The 27,372-nt window shown below is 38.2% G+C and overlaps 1 protein-coding gene and 1 long non-coding RNA gene across 62 annotated transcripts in view; one reads left to right on the top strand and one right to left on the bottom strand.

Moving 5' to 3' along the window:
• The window catches only part of LOC113592500 (uncharacterized), a 289,937-nt gene that overhangs the window by 161,039 nt on the left and 101,526 nt on the right, over nucleotides 1–27,372 (top strand). Inside the window, exon 2 of one of the 48 annotated variants that reach the window (XR_008289519.1) lies at nucleotides 5,179–5,309. The exons of the other annotated variants lie outside the window; for them this stretch is intronic. This is a non-coding gene — a long non-coding RNA (uncharacterized LOC113592500). The remainder of the gene's footprint in view (nucleotides 1–5,178; nucleotides 5,310–27,372) is intronic. 48 annotated transcript variants of the gene reach the window in all.
• SLC8A1 (solute carrier family 8 member A1) overlaps nucleotides 13,032–27,372 on the bottom strand; it is a 390,461-nt gene continuing 376,120 nt past the window's right edge. For all 14 annotated transcript variants that reach the window (XM_027033627.2, XM_027033626.2, XM_053201001.1 and 11 more), the window contains one exon: nucleotides 13,032–26,702. In XM_027033627.2, the coding sequence (XP_026889428.1) occupies nucleotides 26,326–26,702 (377 nt within the window). In that variant the 3' untranslated portion in view covers nucleotides 13,032–26,325. The remainder of the gene's footprint in view (nucleotides 26,703–27,372) is intronic.

Genomic DNA, 27,372 nt, shown 5'->3' with positions numbered 1-27,372 from the left:
TAATGTGGTTTTGTTTTTTGTTTTTTTTTTCAGTGTCTTTGGATTTTTCTAGGGACAGCAAGACTCCCTAAATATTTTTTCTTTGATGGTTCCATTAGTGTCAAAGTTTTTCATTTTGCCATCTTCAGTTTGCAAAAGGAAATTCCTGTAAGTAGTGACTGACATTTATCTTGCTTTTCTTACTGTTCTCATCTGGACTGTTGCTTTGACATGATATTGGTCAGTAGAGGCATTTTTAAGAGTTTTTGATGTGAATGTTGGCTTACTCACTGATTCTGCCATAATAGAATGTCCAGCCCTCAACCCCAAAGGCCTCTAGTCACAGTACAAAGGTCACTTCAGGACTTTCTTGGAATTACACACTCTAGTCTCTGGAATGGATTTGTTCCTTAGCAGAGAAAACACTAAGTCTCTTGGATCTGTAATTTGGTGCCAGAGTGAAGGATTTTGCCTGTTTGTGAATTCTGTTCTCACCTTCCGATTCTATTTCCATAACAGTGTTGTGTCCGTCAAAACACCCGTAGTGTGTCATAGTAAACAGTTAGGTCCCCGTCTTATTCACTTGAATTTGAATTCTGCCTATGTGGCTTACCAGATGCCCTAATTTCTCTGAAACTGCGGATTTATTTGACCACCATAAATCTTCCCAAGGTAGAGTACTGCTTCTGGACCTGTATCCCCAGAGTCTTTTGCCAAGTCCTTGGTGCTGGGTATCCTACTTTGCTGCTGTTGTATTTTTTCTTGATGTCCTGCTCTACCCGCTTATCTTAATGAAATTCAGTGGTTCTAAATACTGTACATTAGAATGTCTTTGGGGGATAAGGTTGCAGATATAGTAAGGACTTCTAGTTAAATATGAATTTCAGAAAAAGTTTTTAGCGTATATTCTGTATAATATTTGGGATATACTTAAACTAAAAATTTGTTCTTTATCTGAAATTTAAATTTAACTGGGCATCTTATTTTTTTATTTGCAGAACCTGTTAACTCTACTTGGGAGAGTTTTTGAAAAATAAACATCTACCATCTACCATCATGTGTCAAGATTTTGATTTAATTGGTCTGTAGTGGGTTCTAAGCCAAGTATGTGTATTAAATACTCCCCTAGTGATATTAATGTGTGGCCAGAGTTTAAAACCAGTGCTCTAACTGCTTAGGACTGAAATCTTCCCAATAACCTGACCTACCACAGTGGACCCTGACCTACCACAGTCTTGTCTTTAGACCCTGACTATTCCTGGGTTACCCATTCATCCACCCACCCGTCTTTCCTTCCTTCCATTCATTCATCTATTTAATACATAAGTGCCAACTCTAGGTCAAGCATACGATTTTAGCTTAATTTCCTAAACATCTTCAGTGTGACTTAAGGCAATTTAGTAAAATGAACCACCAGAAATAGTTGAGAAGGATTTCTGTACTCTGGCATATGAGGTGGGTGCGGCGGGTAGTAAATCTTCTAGTGGCTCTAAAATATTCTAACTCCTCTTTAATCCCACTTAATCAGTTACATAAAGACAATAGTTTATTCAATGTTTCTAATTATCAGTAGATCAAAAGGAAATGCCCTATCCTGGTCATAGATTTAGTCTTAAATTCTTATAAGCAGTCTTTTATGCAAAGTAATTACCCTTAAATCACTTCACCGATTAAACACATGTTATTCTTAAGATTCTCATATGCAGCATGTAAGTGATCATTTGTCATCTTCCTGGTTGGAGGAAATTAATCCCAACTTTGAACAACGACTTGCTCTCTTGTGCCTGATATGGATATAGTGTTATACTGTCATTACAGTGGAATGAAGAGGACAGTACATAAAGTTTCCCTGGATGATTAGTGACCCTGCGTCTTTCTTAGGGGCTCTTCAAATATTTGTTAAATTTCTTCCCAAAAACATACTTCATGGTCACAATAAACATGTTCTTTCACTTTCTGACCTAGTGCTACGGAAATATTGAAGGAACTATGAAAGATTCATAAGAACTTTGTCAAGTATGCTATGATGCAATATTAACTTCAACATCATTTTCTGCAATTAGTTTTCCTATGAAAAAGATTTATATGCATTTTAGAAAACTGTATTTCGGCTTAGAAAATGATATATTTCAGTCTTCTGGAATGTAATAGTTTATCAAACATAAGTGCCTGTGGTTATAAACCAAACTTCCCATTTTTTCACATTTTTTTCACATTTTTCCCCATATGGGAAAGTTAGAGTTGACTTATAATATTTTCATATGTGGGACTTAAATATGTGTGTGTGTATATATATATATATATATATACACACACACATATATAATATGTATATTACATATGTAATGTGTGTATATGTGTGTTCCCACACAATGTGGTACCTGTTATTACAGAAACTCTGTATTTCTGTAACTGAAGGGCTCCTACCACATTACAAATATATACATATATATATTATTTATATATTCATTATAGTTATTGTATGTATGCAAAAAAAATTCGGTTCAAGCAGCTTTCTGAAACTTTTTTTTTGAAACCGTACTTTTTTTTTTTTTTTTTGCATACATACAATAAACTATAATGAATCCGCAGAGTCATTAAGACCATCAAAGAGTAAAAGTTCGTTGCTACTGGTGGACTCCTATAATATAAAACTATTACTATAACACCAAAAATAAAACTACAAGGAGGAGAACAGTAAATTGCAGGAGCCAGATTTTTTTACGGCTGCTTCCATCTAGTTGAACATTTGGGTTTCTCCAGGACTGAATCTGTGTCCTGATGCCTGTGTGGGTATGAGTACAGCACAGTGGTTGGGGGTACGGCCTCTGGAGTCAGACTGGTCTTCATCCTGGCTCGGTATATCACACAAACTTCACACATTAGGAACCTCTTTAGTTTCAAGTTTTCCATTTGAAATACGGGAAGAATAATACCGGACTCGTGGAGGGTTTTTTGGTATGTGTATGAAGGTAGAATGAGATCACGTATGCTACGAGCCTAGCAGTGGCTGGCACTTTCTAAATACGAACTATTGTTATTGCTGCTTGTTACATAGTAATAAAAGTTGTGGAGTACTTTAGCAGGCATCACTAATTGTATCAATACTCTAACCCATCAGGTCAGGTTTCCTTTCTTCACTTCCCTTTTCTTCTTTTACATGCAAGGAGTCCCTTCAGGATCCTATGTCATGTTAGCACTTTCTCTCACTTTTGTACTTTTTCCATTTGTCTTTTCTCCATTGTGTACCAGTGGCTTCTGTTCGCCTCCACTTCTTTTCCCCCAAACATTAGGAATCAACTCATACTCCACTATGGATGGATAGCAAACAGAACCGGTAATAGTTCTCTCTGTCATGGCAGAGAGGATAGCAGGTGACATTTACATGGCACTCTTTTAAGTATTTTGTGTATGTTAACTCATTTTTACTCCAGGAAGTAGGTGTCGATATCTTCCCCATTTTAGTGATGAGGAAACTGAGGCACATAGTAGGTCGCTTGCCTGTGATGACAGAGCTTAGCAGAGCCAGGGTTTGAAACCAAGTACTGTGGCTTCAGCATTTATGCTCTCGGCCATTATTCTATAGTGCTCCCCCCCCCCTGCCCCCCCGGAGGCATATTGGGAGTTAAGCAACTGCAATACAGTGACGCTTAGACTCGCATGTTCATCCTACACAGTGAGAAGTGAGGCCTGGCAATTTTTCAAAGGTCACAGCAGGTCAAGCATGAGTGCGTCCCATGACTGCAAACATGTTTCTTCATCTCAGGCTTTCACTGACTCAAATAAAAATGAAGTGCCCTGGTTGACTGACCTTAAAGGGTCTGACATTTGTTTTTATTTTTTTATTTTTCCCTGTTTCATCTTTCATCAGTTCTTAAAAGACTCCGACATTTCTTTGTTCTACTTGTAGAAGAACATTATGTGTGTGTGTTGATTGCTTTTTGGACAATTGGAGGTTTTCCTTTTTTTGACATTTGAGCGTCGCTTCTGATCATCTTTGGAAAGACATGGGTACTTGAGTCATTTGTTGCTATTGAATTGAAATGCCTTTGGAGAAGGACATTTGAGAGAAGGCTCCATTCCGATTTGTCAACAGAAGGAGATTAGTTAAGAATTTTGAGTTAATCTTTCCTTTGGAATTTATGGAACTCTGGCTTACTAGGAGTCTGGATGAAGCATCATGGAGGTTCCAGTCACAGAAATACAGGTTTTTCTGTAATCAATAACAGGAACTGCAATTTTTGCCCTATTTTTTTTCCTGCAGTGTCTCCAAACATGAGTGCTCTCTGATTAATAAAAGACGAGATTTTTCTTTTTTTTATTTGCATCTTTAGGTCTGGCTTCTTTAGGGCTGGGACTTACATACAATTGGAATTTGTTGGCTAGAATTTTAAAACAGATGGCCACGTTCTTTTTTCCCCTCTAGGAAACTTGCTGGGTTGTTTGTCCTCTAGTTCTCATGGTAACCAAAGAGGGTTAACATTTTTCCTCACAAAGTAAAATCAGAGCTGTCACAACAGGTGCAGCTGTTTGTTGTAGTTTCTAGTTTGTGGAGTTCCTACTTTGTCTTGTAGTTTCTAGTTTGTGTTACTGGACTCTTGGGACACTTGTAGCTTGTTTTTAGTTACATATGGTAAGAAAAGAACCTAGAATAAATTCTCGTATTTGGCCTTTTAAATAATTTTTCATTGCCGTATGAAAATACAAATTTCCTCGCAAAATCAAATCTTGGGTAATGCAGGCCAATGTTATTACTCAGATGAAATGATTTCCTTTCATAGATGGGATATGCATGGGACCATTGTGGGTAACCTTCATATATTACAGATTTATTATCTCAGAATTTCTGAAAATATTTATGTCATTCTGTTTTTAGCCAGTAGTTGAAATGTGGAAGCAGGGGCATGTACAAAGCATCTGGCTAAGGTGCCTGCCCAAGGATTGAATGTGAACTTCTACTAATTATATATTTGCAGTGTAGCTACCATTATTCCTTGAAATGTGGTGAGGCTTTATCTGCCATTGAATGGTTGAGCACTGATCCTGGAAGAGCTACTTACGGTTCCATACACATAAGCACGTAAAGTTGTAAGCTATTGCAAGTCTACGCTTAAATATGTTCAATTTTTGAAGTTGAAAAGAAAATCAAGAGTTTACTGGCACGTCTCTGGATCTGATTATATTGTCCTTCCTTGTCAGGGTGACTACATAACAGAACACACGGAGACTGGGCACAATTGGACAGACACAGTTCACAGATGATGAAAATGGTGCTGCAACATGGCGGGTTTTATGGACAGTCCTAGAACAAAATGGTCACTTGTGATAAGGTAGAACTCCTGGTGTACTCATGCACATTTTGGTCTGGTGATTGTGCCCATTCATGGATTATCCACATAGGCATGTCCTTGTTGCTCTGGATTTCTTAAAAGAATCCTGCTCAAAATTGTGAGCGAAATTAGACTTTCTTTGGTCCCAAATCAGACATCTACAGGTAAGCAGGCCCAAAGAATAGAAATAAATATGTCCGTTCCTCAGGATTGTCTGAAATATTGAAGGTGATGTTGGATGAGCTGTGTCTACAGTGACTTTGATGAGGCATGAAAAACCTAGTGAGCTTTCCTTGCATCTTGGGGCTATTAGCTAAAGTCTCTTTACTGATATGACATTCTATAGGATTTCTTGTCACAAATTAAAAGATCTATGATAACAATGCAGGATTGTTAATGTGGAGTTGTACATCAAATCTCTATGGGATTTTTGACTTATTCATGGTGATGTGTTGCATATTTTGGTAGACATTGCTATCAATTAAAAAAAGTTTCATTTTTTTTTTTTTTTGAGAGAGACAGAGAATGAGCAGGGGAGAGCAGAGAGAGAGAGGAAACACAGAATCAGAAGCAGGCTCCAGGCTCTGAGCTGTCAGCACAGAGCCTGATATGAGGCTCAAACTCGGACCATGAGATCATGACCTGAGCCGAAGTCAGACGCGTAACCAACTAAGCCACCCAGGTGCTCCTAGATATTGCTATAGTTTTATGCCATGTAGGGAATTTGCTCAAATCAAATAGATACTTTCAAGATTTATAGAGACTTAATAACATAATGATCACAAACTTGAGCTTTGGAGTCAGTCAGACTTGAATTCAAATTCTGGTTCTGCCACTTAGTAATGTGATTTTGGGGGCAAATAAGTAAGTTTTCTAAGCCTCAGGTTTTCATGTGTAAGAGGGCAGAAATTATACTCCTTTTAGAGATTTTGGTGAGGAACAAGGATATCATCCAGGTTAAGTGTTTAGTATGTTGCCTGGTTAATAGTAAGTAATAAATGTTGGCTAAGTCTACTATAATGAAGACAGTTAGAATTAAGCACATTTGGTCTTCTCATTTCTCAGTGTGGAAAGTGATACTGGTGTTAAAGAAAAATTTATTTTCAGACACCTGTTAAAGACAGGAAAGTTTTATTCAAGAAGGGGACTGCTGCAATGGGGTTTTGCAGTAAGGGAGAGAGACTGAGCTCAACTCTGAATAGAATGAAGACATTGGGGATTTATATGCAACAAGTGAGAAGGAGGCCATTGGATGGAATATTACTAAGAGGATACATCCAAGCTAGGTAGATTTTTGCTAGACTGACTCCACAGGATTCTTGCTGAAGGCAGGTCAGAGTGTTAACATGTCAAGGATGAGGGATGAAGAATTTGATCAGATACCAAGGTGGGAGGGTTTTCACTAAAATGACACAGCAGGATTTTTGCTAAGATTGGACTAAGTGGGCCCGGGACAGAGCCCAAGGTCAGGGCCTAGTCAAGAAGAGATCTCAGAGGAACATGACTCAAGTGTGGTCAAGGAGAGAGCTTTGGTCACTTGCATTAAGGGACGTAAATATTGTATGGGCCATAAATACCAGCTAACGTTTATTGTGTGGATTATGCATATCAGGTACTATTGCCAGACATGTAATAAATGTTAATTATTTCATTCAACTCTTAGGACAATTCTCAAGAGCAGGTGTTCTTAGTCTGATTTTATATTCCAGGAAATTGAGGTTCTAAATGGTGAAGGGATTTTCACAAGACTAGATTACCCAGGTAGACTGACAAAGCTGGAATCTGAATCCAGAGGCTTCTGACTCTGCAAAGCAGCGTTGGTGGACACTGTTTCATCTTGTGTATGTGTGGCTGTATGATAGATCTAATCTTGCCTCCAGTGAGTAGCACATATTTACAGTGACTGAGTGACTTAATATGTGTGAGAATGGCAAGTTACAATTGGTTTCAATAGGTTCAGAGAAACTTCAAATGTTGTAAAAAAAAAAAAATTAGTGACACAAGGTCAAGGCATAGAACACCTGTCAATCTCATTACTGTGAGCACCACAATGGCAGGAATCACAAGGTTTTATGTTTCTTCCAAGGTACTCAATTGCCTTGGAACTTTGGGCTTCATTCTTTGACCAAATTGCTGATCTCCTGCCTTCTGACTTGGATGGATCTGAGACTCCCTTATCTCTGTCATAGCAACAATTTATCTTGAAAGACAGTAGAGGCATCTCCTTGAATAATAAAAAGGAGAATGTGCCACATTTCAGGTGTGGATTTTGCTGTCCGTGGATGGGTGCATATCTGGTAAACAGATAAGGTAATGTAATGAAATCTGTCATTGAGAAAGTATCCTAGATGTATATAAGTATCAGTCATATTCTGTGGATAAATATTTATCCCTTCATCAGCCATTTTCCTCCTCTTTCACAGAATTTCTTGATCTCCTGCAGAAACATCATTTTAGGGAATGTTAGCAAAGAATCTTAGTGTTTGAAAACCAACGCAATATACACATTTCAAGGGGAGACCTTTTAAGCATTTCTTCAGAATTAGGGTCAAATCTCTTAAACTGGGTTTTCTTTTAACTTTTAGATACGACTTTAAGACGTTATTTCTGTGAGTGATAGTTGCATTTTCTTTGGGCCGAATGGACTGTATTTTAATCCAAGATGTGTAGATAATTTCTATCTTTGTTATGTCAGAGAAACAAAATAATTTCTTAATTCCATGGAAATTATAGAAGAATGGTATAGGGGGAGTTCAGAAATTCCTCACTGGGAGATAGAAGCTTGTGATTTCTCTGTTTCTTGAGAATTCTCCTGATACTTGGTATAGAGCCTAATTCATAGTAGGTGGTCAATAAATATTTGCTGGATGAGTGAATGGATTTTTGCCTAGATGAAATGTTCCTGAGCCTGGGCTGGACTATGACAAGGAAGGCTTTGATTCTTCTTTGTTCCAGTTAGTTAACTGAGTCACACTGAAGATACATAAAAGTTGATTAAAAAAAATGAATGGCTAATTTACAAACATTTATATTTAAGTATTAGGAAATATGGTTAAAATTAGGAAAACAGCTAAGACAGTGATTTGTACAGAATTGACTAGTTCAGTCAGCGAACACATCAGAGATTACAGTTTCAACAAGATTAAATGTTACATAAAACATATATGTATGACAGACAGTGCTTTTGATTTTTATGTTAACATACCATTGATTATACACATGAGAAATCTTGCCGGTTCAATTTTGGGTTATGAAATATATAATTTTTTATAAGACATTTCAAATTACAACATATCTCAGGCAGCATGCAGGAAAAGTCATTTATTGTACATTTGTGAGAGTACACCTTGCAATAAGCTTCCAGTTTTGGGTAGTTAGATCAAGAGTATAGAAACCATTGAAATGATAGTATGGTTGAAATCAGCAGTTGTGTTTACTGACTGAGAGAGACCATTTCTGGTAAAAATAAAACTCTGAATTCATTCATTAGGAAAATGCACAGTGAGCATAAACTCAATTCTTTACGAAGTTTTTTTTTTCTCCACAATTAATTCTCATTTATTGGTGATATAGCAGCTGCAGGAAATCTGAATTCTGAGAGCTGGTTGTACATAACAGCAGGAATTCTGTGGGCTCACATGATTACAACAAAGATGCTTACCATTTGAAATCACATATTATAACAACGGTGCTATACAAACATCACAAATATTTGGTGTTTCAGAGTCTTAACAAATATTATGCTGTGGTTATTTCACAAAGAGACTAGATTAACAGGCAGTGTAAATCACATATATCTTAAGATTTTAAAAATACATTTTATACAATAGGTTTCTAATTTCTTCACTAGAATTTAATTTTGGTTTTGTCCCATACTTAGAGTCCTTAAAGAAACTATGAATCTCTGGCTCATGCCAAGAAAGTCAATAGACTTGATATTTCCCCACAGGAATATGGCTGAGTGTACATTGAATCACAGAGTCAATAAAGCAACGTCAAACTTATAACAGATTATTTTTAAAATTCAAATAAAATCTAAGTATTTTAAAAGCAGTTTGAACAAAACTATAGGAATCAAAAAATTTATTTACAAAACATTTGAATATATTTTGTAAATGGCTAGTTCTTACTAACTGCACAAATGAAGTATCCTTGGTGCATATAGTCTGTTAACCTTCTATGCAACGTTGTTAGACCTCTGAGTTGTGTGAGATGATTAGGTGGGAAGATTAGATGGTAATTTCCATCCACTCATGGTACTTGAAAGGGGACATTTTAATGCCATCCATGTTAGATAAGATCTGTCACTAATGTTGATGCCTTCATTTAAAAGGATTGACTGAAATTCCCAGAAGTGACTTAGTGCAGTCTAAGAATTTAGGAAAGAATGATATATTTACCATCAAATGTTGGAATTCTAATCCAGCATTATGCAGATGATCCAAGTTACTGTGCCTTTCATTCCCAAGGTGTCTGTGCATTACACTGATTTAAAGAATATTTTTCTTGTCCCTTAGGAATACAAAACATTGATTTCTCAAAAGAGAGAGAATGATAGGGCAAGCATTTCTTACAATCACATTCATAGTGAAAGAAATTACGTTTTCATTAAACAATGCTCTTTGGCAAAAGACTTTGTAAATAACCTCTATTTTTAACTTTTCATTTAGTCCATTTTCCTTTTTAATAATATCAGGTTTCTGGTGACTTGTTCACTACTATAAGTTAATAGGAAAACACCACAGATACAAAAATGTTTAAGTTTAGCACGTATTTTTGAAAGTTGAATTCAAAATGTATTGATTCATTGATACTAGAGAAGGTATTTTACACAGGCATTTCTAAGAGTGTTGCTTAAGATTATAATTTTAACAATATGGTCAGCAAGGAGGATATTCCCCACTACATGTTATCGCTGAAACACACTGAATGAATCCACTGGACTCTTTATTTTTATACATTGTGTTTCCTACAAAATAAGTAATGATGCACATACCTTAATATGTGTGCGTGTGGTTGTGTGTGCGCGTGTGCGTGCGCGTGTACTCTGAATGGCAAGTTTAGAGATTACATTCATTGGCCTAAAGAATAAAAACTGAAAAACTCAAGTATCCAAATCCATTACTGACCTACCACCATTCAGGAATTTCAAAGTGCGGTGAAGTTTTTTTATAAATAACTTTAGACATGTGAACATTTTCCAGGACCAACTAGAGGAATATTAGGATTGCTTACTTCATCTTTCAAGGTAAGATCTCTTCCTCTCTGTTTTTATTCTCTTCTTTCCACTCTCTCCCTCTCTTTGAAGGTTATTTGCAATGGGTCCTTGAAACTTTTGCATACGGGAATAAGCTGTTATTCCCTTTTTTGCCCTGTGCAGGGGATTCATGATCACCTCTTAGGGAGAGGTGGTTTCTGGCCCAATGACCTGCCACTTTTTTTTTTTTTTTTTGTATGGATTGCCTATTCTGGCTCAGGATGAGTTCAGTTTACTATGAAAGTCTTTACCAGGCTTACTCAGTGGGAACGAAAGCTGTCCGTAACCACTGAAGGCAAGAGAGAAGTTCTAAATTAGTTCCCGTTTAAATTCTCCCTTCTCAGTTGTCTCTCTTTAGAATACTTGCAGTGGCACAGAGCAGTGCATATATACCATATGTACAATATGCTAATTCCTTTCATTGCCCTTGTCTAGGAAGCTACAAATGTCTTCTCAGTGTGAGCTTCCTGCTGTCTACAAAAAATTAATAGATGAAACCCAGGGAAGTCCCCATTGTAATAACAGTTGTGCCAACAATTATTATGGCTTATTAGAATAGTGTTGAATTGCACCACGGACCTATGAAAATCACCATGAATGGCACTGAAAGGCAAAGCTATTGAAGATTAAAACAATTATGTTACCTTCTAATATCAAGGTCTTTTTGATGTACCACATAAGAGTCTTTAGCGCATATAACTTTTTTCTCCTAATCTTTCTGAAAGAAACTTTTAATCTAGGTTGTTTAAAGGTTTTCGGACTTGAGTCAATAACATAAACCATGAGTTGTGGACTAAGGTCAGCAAGGAGGATATTTGCTACAGCAAAGCCACCACTGTAACTCTGCCTTGGATTTAAGAGTGTAAAAATACCACAGTGGACTCAAGTTCTGCAGGAAGGTCAAGGCTCTGGACCTGCGTGAATCCCAGGCAATCTGATTCAGCACCCACCCCTGCTCCCCCAAGGTGTACTTTCCATCACCAAAGTGTCTGGACATTGGTGATTATTCTAGGAAGCATCCTCTTAGTGAGGCTTTAACTTTTAGTAAAATGATATGCAAATGGCTATGTGCACAATGGTGGAGACAGAGGAAGGAGGTACTGCTTGAGCTGAGCTGGAGCTTTCTGATGATCAGGTGCGGAAGAGACATAGGATGATTGGGAAAGAGCCAATGAGGAAATGTTTTTGGAGACAGAAAACAGACACTTAAGATGTTCAAACTTTGACCAGCAACAGGAGAGGAGCACAGATTTTAGAGAAGCAGGCAGAACACATTATGATCTATCCTTTATTCTTTTTCAGTAATTTCTAAAAAAGCAGTCATTCCAGAATATCTGACAAACTTGACTCCTTTAAGGGAGGCCTGGAATGAGTGACAGTTATAGAATTTCTCTCCAGAATATCATGGTTGAGCTTCCATTTTAAGGCCTCCTTTTGTACACTTTGCATTATTTTTCTGGATCCCCAAAGGAAGGGGGTCAAAATATATATGGATGTTTTAAGTATGATCTTTTCAGGTTAGATTTTTAGGAAACATGCACACACAATAACAATCTTAAGTTCTACTTTCCGAGATCTCTTTATAAGCAAAGTCACTTGCTGACTCTCCATTTCTGCACCAATTCAAACAAGAGCCAGGAAGGGTGCTCCAGAGGGACTTGGGATGATGTCTACGTTATCTGTGCTTTTTATGAGGTTTTATGAGCCATACTGAGATTTTGAAACTATCTTCTAAAACCCAAACTCACTCATAACCAGTAGTTATTTTGGCTTAATTCATACTCAGTTTTCAAACCAACAGACTGTGTCATTAAATATAACTCAGTACTGATACACGATGATGTAGTATTAAGGCAAATGGTCCAGAGCTAATCAATTAAAAGGGTCCAAGGTCATTATAGAGGCCCTGCGCCAGTCAAGCAAAGCAGAGTGACTGTTGGTTTTTTGAAAGAACAGGAAAAGCTGATTAGAAATCTCGCTGATTGTGGAGAGCCTGCCTGAAGTTCAGTTATGCCAGGAAAGAGTATTTGCAAGGATTAATTTTCCTTCAAATTACATTTTAATTCCAGTGAACATTTCTGTCCATACATCAGAATGTACAGGGCCCACATGAAACCTACCGTTTAAGCTTTTTCTTGTGAAGATGCAGAGTTTGACGGTGGGCCTATCAAACCTGAACATGCACCAGAATCCTCCTCAAGACCTTGTCAAAACCCACATTGCTGGGTCCACTTCCAGAATTCGATTCATAGGTCTGGGCTGGGGTCTCTGGTAGAACCAGAGAAGTTGTATAAATAACAAATTTCAAAATTGTTGCTGATACTGTTTTGTTGGGGACCAAATGTTAAGTGTCACTGTATAGCTTATTCTAGAACACACTACAGTTTTCCAAATCACCTTAATTGTGCTCCCAGGACAAAGCTTTTCCATGTGGAACGTGAAGGTCGGTATTGGGTTTCCCCCCCCCCCCCGATGTTTTTGCAATGTAGGTAAGGGACAGATTTGATAGATGCTGATTTAATATTAAAGAAAGGATCTGAAGTTTAAGTGCCTTATCTGCTTATACAACAAACCTGTAAGTGAAATGTAACCAAACTCTAACCTATGACCTCTGAAGGGAATGTTTTTCCATATCATCAAATTTGAGTCTCTAAAAGGCTTTTTGGAGAAAACTCTACAGTTTCTCTTCTGAGGGTAGTATTTTAGCCCTACCATGAAGTTCGTCATCACACAGGTGATATTCCCTCTACTATTTCAGGGTGGTTAACATAATAGCTCCTTCATAGTTTTTTACTGAACACAAAGGTTGATTGTTTTTTTTCTGGTAAAATCCTCTTTAAAGTATATCAAATCTAAGGGCCTATATGCATGAGTACAGAGAGGGCAAGATCATCAAGGGAAAAATCCGAGAAATTCATCTGATGGGGAATTGAACAAGATGTCAGCACACTTAGAGATTTGCAGTTTGTTTGACAAGTGGAGCTGGGTCAGTTCAGGAGGCTGGATTGGTACAGGGACTTGAGGAGGAAGAGACATGAGGGTCTGAATGAGCAGCCATCTATGCAGAAGGGGGACTCAGTCTACTCACAGGCTCTCTCTGCCTTACAGCAAGCACCCACCACTGATGGACAGAGCTACCTAGATGGCTTAAGGCAGTCATCTTTGGAAAATGCTTCTGGTGCAGATTTGTGTAAAAAAGACAGAAAATCCTACCTTTCCAATTTAGGATCTCCTGATCAAATATGAAATGGGGGTCAAATTCAATGTGAGGGACTTATCAAAATATAAGAATCCCATGCCTACTGCAACTGAACAGCGGCTCTATATAACAGTTAGTGATGAGAAGGAAAAATAAAATTTTATCCCTCAGTGGAAGTCAGAGCTACTAATATAGTTATAAAATAATGTTACCTATTTTAATTTTTTTCTCTCGACAGGCTCACAAGATCACTTGATCTGTTACAGTGTTGGGAACATTTGTTTACTTTTCCCCCGACAAATTTGGCCCTGTGCCTCAATGCTAATAAAGCTGGAATATACGACTTATGATGTTGAAATGGTTTTGCCATTTCTAATGACATACTAACTGGGATTCCTTCAAGAGAAAGCTTACATTTATTCCACTAAAACATCCTTTGTTTATGTAAGCGGAGTTCACCACTGTTGCTTTTTCTCTTCCCCATGGCAATGTCTATTGCTTCTTGCTATGTTTTCTCTGTGTGCAATTTCAGATTGCTAATGAAGCATGTGGGCTGTGGGCAAACCAGATGATTGCTAGGGGTGGGATTTAAGTCTTTATGAAACCTTTTTGAGTAGTCATTTTCTCCACAACAAGGGAGGCTTTTAAAAAGACAGTTGAATCTGTAGCATAAATGAAATTCCTTTTTCATCTTCCTTTACAGTCTTAGTATCTTGTTGTCCAGTCAACACGTATCATGTTTGTATTCACTCCCTTTGGTGTAAAATGACTGCTCTCAGTCTTCCTCCTAAAAGATTGTCATTAAGTACAAAGAATGAAAAGTGGGATTATTATGGGAAACTGTATGAACTTACACTTTAAGTTCAGAAAAAGAGTGGATTCAGCCTTACAAAGGTCACTGGTGTGGAATCCATTCCAATCTTGTTAAATTTTCTATTGTAGGTCTACCGCAAAGGGAGAAACTTTTCACTCCCTGTTTGGGAAGGGACATTTTTTTTTTTCCAGCAGTGCACAAAGAATTATTTCAAAAGAGACTTTTAAATTCCCATCAGACTTAATGTGGTTTTATTGGCTTGACACTTGCAATCAAGAATTAGGAGGAAACTTGTTCACAGTGGAAAGCACCTTCAACCCATACCCAGTAGATAACAGGGAACTACCAGATCACATAGGGCTTGATGTATTGTGGGAAAGCAAGCTAGAGGTAAAGTCCTTCCTTTAATGATGAGGAAATCCAAGTTCAGAGAGAGCCAAAGATTCATAACCCTCTGAAACAAAGACTAATTTTCAAAAGAGGAAAGCCTTCGGGTCTCCTCTCTGATGACTAGTTGATGTTGAAATGAAGAGGACCTTGTGTATTCAGACGTCGGGACTGAGGTCCCTCCTAGTTGGCTGTTAAAATGTGACAACTGGAGTTGTAACTCACTGAAATGTATATAGCCGGATACCTCAAGAAGAGCAACAGGCAGAGTGAAGAAAATCCAGTGATGATTTAGTATCCACACTCAATAGAAAAAAAAAATTCAGGAACGGGAGGCAAATGATCTTTGAAGTCAGTTTTCCCCAACTTGAAATGTTGAAGACTGTATATCAACCTCACACAGAGTTTGGCTCATTGTACACTCAGGATCTGTTAGTGGAGTCTAAATTCATTTGTTTCATTGGTGAAAGACTATGAAGTTAACAGACTTAGTATTTCTATTTCTGTTAAAGAAAAGCTTCTTGATAGGTTTCAGGATGGCTGCATTAAGCAGTCTCAAATTGATAAAATGCCTCAACCAAAATGGAAGGTGACTTTGAGTGCCACAAGTGGCCTCTTCCTGACTGAATTCAGGGCTAGTGTTAATTTTCTCGAAATTACTGTGTCTTGAATTCTTCATATCCTCTTAGAATGCCTAATACAATACTTTGCACAAAACGCTTGAGATTTATAGAATTATAGGATTGAAAAATATAATAGACTCTGCCATTTGATTTAAAAATGGTTCCACAGCCTTGACTGTATAGATTTTTAAGTTTTAACTACATACAACATGCATCAATGGTTCTGGAAAACATACTTGCTAAATTGACTAATTTCCTGTTCTGTTTGGTTTAGCTTCTGATTCTTTTTCCTCCAATAATGTGCCATTTGATGTTTTTCTAGCCTCAGTAACCAGATCTGAATTTTAACTGATCATCACTGTCCAGACACTCTCTGCATCTCTCAAGTTTTATTGATTTGTGAGGACCAGCAAGGAAGATAAAGTGGCATTAAGATCCTAGTGTCAAAGCAATTTCTGACTTTTGATTAGGAGTTGGAAATATCAAATCTTTTTATTGGATTACAGTCACAGTCATGTTAAAGATACTCTGAATGGTCTGTGCTTTTGTAAAAACCTTCTGGATCAACCAGAAGGCAGCTATTCTTTCTGTTTTTCTTTTATATTATGAGCTAAGGAATGGCTGTTTCTCCTGGGAGAATTAGGAAATAAAAGGCAGACTCTGGAATTATGTCAGTGTCCTCCCACAGAATGAGTATGGGGAAATACTCCACTGGGAACCCTGACAGATAAAAATTTACAGGGAAGAGCAAAACATTAAGAGAGCCTGTCACAAGCTCTGCCCTCCTCTTTAACCCAGAAGCCTGTACTGAAGCCTTTTCATTGTTTTCAAATATTATTACATATCTTGTCTGTTGTTTTAAAGGGACCCAAACCAGTTCAGGTTTGTTCACAACATAAAACTCAGTCTTTGGGTAAAGTCCTAATACTACCACCCATGGATCTGGTTTTGGTTAATGGAAGCACTAAGCTCTAAAGAGGCATGATTTCTAACAGCGACAAAGCAATTATTATTTTCATTTTACTAACAGAATGACTTCAGAGTTGGGATGCTAGTGTATTGGCCAGGAAGAAGAAAACACAAGCTTGGACTCCTTTAAGGGTAGACTCCTTGCTAGGTCCAATCCACTTGGCTCTGCTGCTTTCGTAGTGTTTTTAAAAATTGAGTCCATGGAAACCAGTTTGAAAAGATGGGTTCACTCTCCAGGCAGGTGACAAGTACGACTCTAAAGATCTGAGTCAAAACAGCCTGGCTCAGAGCAGAGAGGAATCGCAATAGGTAATATTCATATTAAGTGAAAATAATACCCTGGCATTGTTCTAATGTTCATAGACCATATCCATCATGGGGGTGAGCAAGGGTGGGGTTGGGCTCGAGACTAGGTTTGGACCCATGTATCTTGTATAGTTCCCGACTCCACCTAGTATTTGAATGGTGACGTGACTTATGACATTGATAATGATTTGTCTCCCCTTCCCAACTGCTTGTTTGCCTCTAGAGACTATAAGTGGATGGCAAGTGTTGAATACTGATGTTACTAAATCCTATGTCTCAATAATTATGTTTTCTTTAAGGCTTTGCCATAGAGATCTTGGCTTCAGAATTGGCATTTAAAAGCATCTCCATGGGTATTTAAAGTTTTAAATTTTAATTTTTTCAAGGTGATAAGCAGATTTAGTCCATTTTGAAAGTGAGTGCAACCCTTTTAGCTTTCTCTTATCATCTGCAGTTGTTTCTGAAAGATGTGCCATAGAGATTGAGTCAAAAGTATGAAAAGGGGCATAGAAGCAGAGTCGTTGATACAACCCTACTGCTCATGGCTTCTTTGGGTACTAGATTTTTTTCTCAACAAAATGAAACCAGTTGTTGGGAAAATTCCCAATCTATTTTGATGAGAAAGATACTCATTTTTTAAAATGTAAATCTATGCAGGATCTGTGAAGACAACCTGAGAACTTCAAGAATATTTTAAGCCACTTGCATACATTTACCATAGGATCATCTGTCTCTAAGAAGGTTCGAAGTGTCAAATTTCCTAAGGGATTACTAATGGCAGCAAAAGTTTTGTTGTTCTTAAGAGTTTTAGACTAAAACTCAAAGATAATATTTTCCTACAAGATGTAACAATAGGAGAGCTAATAAAAATGACTTTCAGTTTTTGCATGATGTTATCCTTTGCTTAGATCCAATACCGCAAAAATTTTGTTGAAATAGCAATAAGATAAAGTCCTTCCAGTATTTCTAATATTGGGACAATAAGTGTCCCAAATAAGGTCCGGTATGTAATGAAGCAGTTGGTTAAATAGGCTCCAGTGACCTGATGTCAATAGTACTACCCCTCTCTGTACCCACTCCTTACCCTGACTGGACCCCTTGGAGAAATCTCATGTACTGGTTGGTTGAAATGGTTAGTTTGTCTGTTAGTAAGATCTTGGAGGGAAAATGCTAGTCACAACACAGCCAGCGTATGTGCAAGTTGACGGTTGCTTGAGTGAAAATATCTTAGTTAAATTACAGCTAGTGGAAGATCTACATGGTTGTAGATGATTAGGTTTTTGTGGCAGAACTGGGTAGGAGTCTCATTCATGCTTTCCTATTGTGCCAAAACATATTTCTAGAAAATGTCAAGTGATGTATGGGAGCCTGCCTGCTCAGTGCTATGTTTCCAGGGAAAATATAAAATCTCATTCTTTTAATCCCTCAGGATTTGACCTAGATGAGCATAATTTTTTTTCAAGAGCTGTTTTCAACACCCTCCAAATAACAGAGGGTAATTGGAAAAGTCAGAAAGGTGCTCTAATCGATCCTAAAGACTGTCTATCAAAAATGCTTGCTAAATGAAGGGAAGAAAAGTGAATTTCTTTCTTTTAAAGATCTACTCCTGTTTTTAGAAGGATATATATGATTAACATTCTAGGCAGCTTTCAAACAACTTTGAATTTGCATCTTTAGCAAAAAAAGAAAAGAATCAGGAAAACATTTCTTTCTGTATCTCTCTCCCTGTTTTCATTTATAAAAATTTTTAAAAATCTTTATTTTTGAGAGAGAGAGCGTGAGCAGGGGAGAGGCAGAGAGAGAGGGAGACACAGAATCTGAAGCAGGCTCCAGGCTCTGAGCTGTCAGCACAGAGCCCAACGTGGGGCTTGAACCCACAAGCTGTGAGATCATGACCTGAGCCGAAGTCGGACGCATAAGCGACTGAGCCCCCCAGGCGCCCCCTCCCTTTTCTCATTTATAAAAGATTCTGATAAAAATGAACACTAACCTGACACGGGCTTTTAGGGTAATCTTAGACATCCAAAAACATAGTTCAAGTTATCTGGCATACGTTGTGTGTTTTTGTATTTATATATATATCTCTCTATACTCTAGGGAGAGATGGGACAGAGGAGATTTAATGCTGAAATTGTGTCTGATTCATATCGAAATAATCTTCAAACCACCATTTCAAATGTTTTTTTTACACTGGTTGAAATGGCAACTTTTGGTAGGAAAAAAAGATTGAAAACAACTCTTTTATTTGCATGAAAAGGCCAGTGTTTCAGAAGCCTTTCAACTACTGATAGGTCTGTTTGAGCTTTATTGTTTATTTGGGTTAGACTCAAGCTCAATAGCCCATCTAATGATTATTTAAAATATTAAAATTCCGAAATGTTAACATCAAAATGAAATCAGCCTTTTATAAATTGTCAAATTCTGAAATGTAGAAACTTCCTGCCCTCCCCCTCCCCCCAAAAAAGAGGGAAATTATTGAAGGCATTTTTATGAGACACCTGTATAGATCCAGTGTATTCCATAAAATAACTCAATAATATGGAAAAGGCTGCCCAAAGCATACTTGCATACTTTTTGGGGGTTGCCAAAGCCAGAAGTTATGTATGCCCAGCTTTGATTTCCATATAAAAACAATACAAGCTGAAATTGTCCTGTTTTGGGAAACTGGAAATTTATCTTCCTTAAAGTTAATGACTTTCAAATATTTTAGACAAGAATAGTGATGAAATCTTACCTCATACATTTTATTCGTGCTAAATTCTCTCATTTTTAAGTACGTTCTGTCAACAACTAATTAACTTTCACCTAAAACATTATTTTATCCATATTACTCACTTATTGAACATTAGAATGTAAAATCTCGAGATTTCTTCTTTGGAGCATTTTTCCAAGTGTAATGGTAAATATAAGAAGGCAGAGAAATGTACCTATAGAGAACATTAAACTATTTTTCTCAGAACTAGCTATCTGGGTCATATAACTTTTATCTTAAATATTTATACAGTTGATTTAAGTGAAATATTTTGAAAAGTGGTTATATATTTGGTTATTAGAATTGTTCCTTCCACTTGGAAAGAATGGAAACTTCATATTAGAAGATAGGTCAAAACAAATAGTATCACATTTTTAAGAAAGCTCTCCCTAGAGAATTTATCTCTTGTCCTACCATGTGGCTTCAAGAAGGGTCTGACAAAAAGTTCTGTAAATTAAGTGGGTTATTTCAACTTGGGAATGTAGGGGAGAGTCTTTGGAAATCTCTGGACCAGATCCTTCTTGGTGGGTAAACAGCTTCCAGTACAGAGGGCTGCCTAGGAATTCCAGTACGTTAATTCCCCTGTCACCCCCAGTACACTCCTGGATTTGGCTAGGTAGATCTGTCTTTGCAGCCAACAAATAAGGAGAGCTGGGCTGTGCATTAACTGTCAAAATCGATTCAGTAACACTGAAGTTAGCTAATTTCTTTTTTGGTGTGTTTGGTTATTGTGAAATTTTACTATCCTTTACATGCCAGGAATATAATACCCACAGAGAAACTTTTTTACCCACTCAAATTTTTGGGGAGGCATGAAAGCTATACGTTAGGGTTTTCTAGGTTTACATGCTTCACTTTTGTAGAAACTTTCACAAGAGTTGAGTGTGTGTGTGTGTGTGTGTGTGTGTGTGTGTGTGTGTGTTGGGGGTGAGCTCCTTAATTCTCATCCATACCTACATATTTTGATAGAATAAAAAGCTAGGTAGAAGACACTGAAGAATGAAAAATTCAAAAGGAAATAAAATCAATAATACTGTTGCAGTATATAGCTGTAGGGTATAATCTGTCCCAAACATTTATAGAGATACCTATTGTAATGATTGTTTTCGAAGTAGAATGCCATTATATTGGTTTCTTCCTATGGTAAATTCACTTTCAGAAAAACATGCCCAGAGGACTTTATCATGAGCCTCTCCCTATTGCTGAGAGGTAATAGTGAGCAGTACTAACGATGATGAAATATGATGGGAATAGCCTTGGAAGAAATACAAAGGTTTGGAATTAGGGAAAAGAAAGACTAAGATTGCATATTTCCAAGGGAACACCTCTCTGGATCTTTGATAAAGGTTAGGACAGCCTGATTCTAAAGAATGTGAGCAGACCAAGGAGCTGTGAAGACCTGCACTGATTACAGATAAGGTGATTCTGGGCAAGCAAGTCTTCCTGTAAAGATAGGAGTCGTGGTTTTAACTACAAAGTCATATTGCCTTTTGAAGTTGTGAAGGAATGTTCTTTCCTACAAATAAATCAAAATAATAATATATACAATGACTGTTGATTTGAATGTCCCTTAGGAGATTAAATCAGAGGAAACTTGGCAAAATTGAAAATTGGTAGAGCCTCTGAGGAAATCTTTTGGGACATCTTGGCAGGCAGGGAAAAAGTCACAGAAAGCTACTCACCAGTTCTTGTGGGCTGGAAAGCTTAAGTGCTCTCTCTCTTGGGAGACCCAACGCTCAGTGGTTGTTCCTTCTATAGGTAAGACATCTCTGCCTTGGGAGATGATTAACCATGGCCTGATTAAGCTCCAAAAATGAAATATCTAACTGTTGGAATTGTTTCCCCTTCCTTTGTCATCCTTGTAGGTGGAATACCATTTGGACCACACAACACTTTAAATGTGCTGGGTGGAAGACCATGAACATGGCTAGAAGTGATAGGAACATAATATTGAAAAGAAGAGTAAAAGTGCCGTCCATTAACAAAAATCTGTACGTAGATCTGAAGGAAAGCTAATACATGCACTCATAACAGCATCTTTTTAAGAAAAATATGATTGTGTAAAGCTCTTCTGCCTAGTGCACTCACTTGTTTATCCATTAAAATGCTCAATTTTGCCCATAGCTAGAATGCTTTCAAGTGATTACTGTAACAAAAGCTGTGAATGCCAGGTGTAGGTCTGGATGAGATCTAAGGTGGTGCATTGTCAATCACGAAATGGCCATTATATAGTTATGAAACTAGATGCAAAACTTGCTCTGAATGCAACTGCCCAAGATCAGAGACAGAAAAGCAGAATCAAAAGAGACACTCAACATCATGAGCCAGGAAATGCTTTTTAGAAGAAGTCTTAAAGGGGCTGACTTATATTCTTGAGGAGGTAAAGTTTTGACAGTGTTTGAGAATGGAGGGCTTCATCATCTACCGGAGGAAATTTTTTTCTAATTCCTTCCACAAAGTTCTCAGATATGCGTAGAACAGACCAGTCAGATTGACAGATCAGTATCAGGGATCCTGGGTTGTGGAATCAACAATGAATTTCCCTGTGTGGAAAAGGCAATGTGCTTCTATTAACTGAGACCACTGGGGGAAAGATGCTGTGTTAGGGATTCTCATTGCAAATGAGATCCACCTATCAGAATGCCTGCAAAGTGGTTTAAAAGAGCAAAATTTATAATTTTTTCTTTGAAAAGCAAGAAGAAAATGTGTGTGCTATATAGAAAGCAAAGCTCTCAAATCTTTACTGGTGGTAGGCTTGAATCATTATGTTTGAAAGAAAATTATCTTCTAAGAGGTTGAAAAGCATTGAGCCAAGGCATTTCCTTGAAGGGTAAACAGTCAAGACTACTCTGGTCATTGAATTACTCTTTGTTATTTAAAGAAATAAATATCGGCTGCTCATTTTGTGTTATACCAAAGATTGGTAACTGGGAGACATTAATTGCTGATCCAAGAAAATACTTAAATTATACCTTATTTCCTTCACATGTGAAAGTGTGCCACATTATATACGGACATAATGAGGAATTCTAAAGCAAATTTGAAAGACTATCAGATGAATATCATTTACATGAACACAGTGGATTCTATTGTAAGAACTAAATCCACTGATAATTTATGTGGGCTTGCAAATAAGTACAAACTAGAGGTCACGTTTTTCCCCCTGCAAATGCTTATTTCTGGTGTCACCTCTTCCTATATTATTGATTGTATGACACACAAAGTCACTAGCATGTAATTAGTCAGAAATTAATGCAAGGAAGTTCTATTAGGGATCAAGAGGAATATAATATATCGATACCAGAAGACTATCGCTTGGACCAGTTTTATCAGAACTGATTTATTAGCTACAATATTCTAACAAGTGGTTGGATGTGTAACTGTTTATGGGTTAATGTTCTTGGATGCAGAAAGGAGGCAGGTAAAGGGTACTAAAAGATGTAAAAAAATTAGTGAAATGGAGAAACATCCAACATTTATCTCCGTACCATCAGATAGATACATATTCTGACACTGTGCTCTCTTGGGACATTAAAAAGGAAATACTATATGACCAAAGGGTTGACATTTGCAAGAATCTGAATACTGGGTATCTATTGTCTGTCTTTTGGATGAGGATACCAATTGCACAATAATACCTTTTTGGTCTTTATTTCTTCAAAACATGAAAACAAAAATGAAGTAGATGACAATGAGAGAAAACATTCCATACAGAATATGCTGTATCACTAGTGATTAAGTCAGAAACAATTAGAAACTTTATTTGTGCCAATAACGTGTACCATTTATAAGGAACAGCACAATTAGTGCACTTCCCCCCTAAAGCTGTGCACAATACACACAAAATAAAATAATTTTACACAACTACAATTATTAACAACCCTGAACAATCAGAATCATATTTTCCCTATAACATGAAACTTTAAAAAGCAAACAAACCAAAAAGCTTTGAAATTAAAATTCAGTGGCAAGAATTTCTGAAAGTCCTCTGTGAAAATCTGCGGGATTATTGACATTCCAAATATGCCTAAAATTGCAAAAATCTAATATTTAAACAACTCATGTCCTTTGACTATATTTACTTGGTGTTTCTAGGCTAGCTTTCCATTTACTAAATCTTAAAAAAAATGGGTTAGAATGTGCCCCCAAAAGAGGCCACCAGTTTTGGACCACGGCCTGCTGGGGTGAGTCTCCTGGAGATATGAGGAACAGTAGAGGTGTGGGGCATAGAAAAGTACTGTTGTCCAACAAAGATAAAAACTGGGATTAATTGGACCCGTTCAGTCCTCTGGATCACCAACATGATTGCCTTTCTTGGCTTACAATGGGGAGATGTACAGATCTGCAAGATTGGCCAAGGATACATAGGATGCTTCCCCTAACCTGTGCTTTATCTCTTAAGTTAAAATCTTAGATATTTGGACAATTGTATTTGTACAGTTTCAGTGTGTTTATGTTAAGAGTTTTATAATTGTTTTTTCCCTGCAAGATAAAACTGTTTTCATATGGCTGTGATCACTTTTACCCACCGAGAGAGCAATCACATTAGCTGTGAGCCCACTGAGGGCAGGGATCTGGGCTGTCTTGTTCATGGTTTAGTCCCCAAGAGTAGCACAGTACCTGGTATATTGAGTAATAACCAGCATTTAATTATTCATTCAGTCACTGGATGTTTATGAAATGATGAGTGATCATGATTAATGAGTGGAAGAAGAGAAAGTAACTCTGAACAGCTTTTATCTCTTAAGTATCTTTGAATCGATACAGAGGGCCAGTGGTGTCTCTGGCCTGGGATGCTCTATAGAGAAGTCTCTGAGACAGGACCAAAGTCATTGCATTTTGCCTCCTTACTAGACTCACTACTTCGGAATGTTGGGTTTATCCATGCTCTTTGGTATTCTGAAATAGAAAGAGCCATTCCTTTTCCAGGGTTAAAAACCTCCCAGTGCAATCCTCCTGGGAGGCACTAATCTCATTAAATTGCTTCCTCCTTAGTCACAAGTACAGAAGATGCACTTTTAAAGGCCCATTCGTCTCCCTGGCTTCATTCCTACTCAGGAACTGAGTGCAGGTACAATCAGAGGAGTCTGGATGTTGAAAGTAACAGGGCTCAAAATAGCCTTTTACATTAAAAAAAAAAAAAATGAACAAACCACTATCTACCATCTGTCCCAGACAGAGCAGAAGTGAAATAAATACTTTGGGGGCAGGGCAGGGGTGGGTGTCAGGGAGGTAGAGGCTCTCAAAGCCTGGGCACATCGAATCTGGCCACTGCTCTACACCTTTCTCCTTCGCCCTCCTGAATCATCAAGAGGTGATTCTTTAGAGGCCTCTGGTGTATTCCATGTGGCTAATTTTCCATGAAGATAGTTGGTAGTTTGCCTGCTGTCCTCTCAGTAGCTTTAACTTCCCAATGAACTGTTATTGCTTCTTAGAAACGAATGTGCAAGTCCATGAACAATAAGCCATTTTCTCCTTTTATCCCTAGTAAAATCAAACTCACAACACAAACGTTACAACTCAGGTGAAAAGGAGACTCACTTATATCTTCAATGTCCAGTCAACGTTGCTGAATGGGAGAACAGTATGCGCTATACTCTACTATATACAGATACGCTTATTTTGTTTTTCATCCATGCACTGTGTAACAGGTATCACGACAACATTCCCCAACAGGCACACGAAGAAGGAGCAAATGTTCAGTCATGACTGGAACAGGATTGTGCAAGCCATGGATACTTTCAAAAATAAAGCTGACAAATGATCCCAGGCAACAGCGAACATGGGACTGGGACACACATGATGCAAATGGAAAACGATGATGTGCTTTTTTGAATGGGGTTATTCCTGTTTGCCTGAGAGATGGTGGGCAGGAGGAGGAGGATTGGGATGGGGGACCTGGGGGTTAGCCAGGCTGGAAAATCAGAATAAGGGCCTTGCTAATCATAGTCCAGACCTGAAGAGATAAGAAATAAATGATTTTGCACATTCTTGGGAATCTAGGCACGTTATTCCTGTACCTGTTAAACAGGACTGTCAGGCATCATATCTTTAAATGTCAGACTGTATCTAGAGCCATCACTTCTCCTGGCTCCATTCAAGCGCCCATGCTTCTTCTTGGAGGCAGCTTTATCTCTGCTCATGTCCCAGAGAGAAGCACGGAATTTAGTGATCGAGCGAAGACCTGCCTCTTCTTCAGCGCCCATGTCCTTTCTGAATCCCAAATAATTTGTCAAGTGTTTGGAAGAGAGGGCAATTGTAACGATTTAAATTTTTACCAAAAACCCATTTGCACTTAGATTGGTCATCACCTCCCGCAAGGGAAACAGAAACTTTGACCCTCCCAACAAAATAATACAAAATAAAAGTCAAACGTCAGCCACCTCCCAGCCCCCACCAAAAACAAGCGGAAACAGAAAACAAATCAAAGACTTAATGATTTATGAACCTGGAGAGAACACAGTCCTTCTAGGCTGAGCTGCAAAGATGCCCCTGCCTCCGTGCCTCGTTCAAAGTGGCGATGCCCCCTGGGAATAAGAGGTGATGGTTTCTCACTTCCGCCCTAGTACAGAGTATGCTCTTGAAGCTGGGTTCCATCAGCAGGTAAGTGAACATGACAAATGTCAGTTTCCTCTGTTCATTATACATAATATTTTATGTATATATTTATATACGTATATATATATATAAATTTACTATATCTGTTCCTTTAGAAGCCTTTTATGTGGCAGTAGGCCTCCAGGGAGGAGAAGAAAATGTACAAGAGCCATAGGAGCACGAAGAGGCAGGATGTGAGGAGCTTGGCAGTCCGGGGCCCACCCAGCTCACCTCCGATCTCCGGCCTTCGCCGATACAGCAGCACCCCCACATTGATGAAAGCAAAAATGGTGAAGAGAGTGACAGAGAAAGCTAGCGTGCCAGGGGACACTTTGAACTGTTCCCCGTTGGCTGCGTGGTAGATGGCAGCAATGGACCAGGCCACGCCGATTCCCAGGAAGACGTTCACCGCGTTGCTGCCAGTGACGTTACCTATGGATGCATCTGCGTACTGGTCCTGGGTGGCGGCCACTTTGCTTGCAAACGTATCTGTGGAGGAAGAAAAAAAAGGCAGTGACACTCAATATTTTAGGTCCGTGGAGTACTGGAAGCTTCTGCGATGTACTAGGGTCAAATCCCCTGACGGAAACCTCGTGACCAGGAGGAGGTTTTCCTCTTCTCTGGAGTTCCCCTCCTGTGGTCAGAACAATGGGATCTAGACATCAGAAGTCAAATGTTTGGTGTTGGCTGTGTTACCAGATGATCTTGGGTCAATTTCTTTGCCCACAGGTAGCACAGTTCTTTGTGAAACTGAGTTTGCAGGGCAGCATTTTTCAGAGTGATCATGACCCGTCTACATTAGAATCACGTGGGGTCCTCAAGCGTGAATGGTACAAGGTTCCATCCAGCTGGGCTGCATGCATCAGAATCACCAGGGCCAGGAATCTGCTTTAACAACATCCCAAGAGATTATAGGTCACTAAAGCTTGTGAATGGCTATTGGAGGGAATTGCTAAAAGGTTCTGTATCGACAGCTCTAGGTTACAGATGAGGAAGCTAAGGTATCAGGAGATCTTTCCAAAGATTCAAGAGCAAATCCTCAGTGGAACTGAAGCTAATTGAACCATAATAATAGCTGGCATTGGCCTAGAGCCTTAGGAATAGGAAAGCCGACTCACCTACATTACTGCACTGATTGTGACAATTCTATGAGGGGGCA

This window comes from Acinonyx jubatus, chromosome A3 (assembly GCF_027475565.1).
Source record: "Acinonyx jubatus isolate Ajub_Pintada_27869175 chromosome A3, VMU_Ajub_asm_v1.0, whole genome shotgun sequence".
Lineage (NCBI taxonomy): Eukaryota > Metazoa > Chordata > Mammalia > Carnivora > Felidae > Acinonyx > Acinonyx jubatus.
Note: the sequence above shows the minus strand (reverse complement) of the source record. Positions and strands in the feature narration are given on the sequence as shown.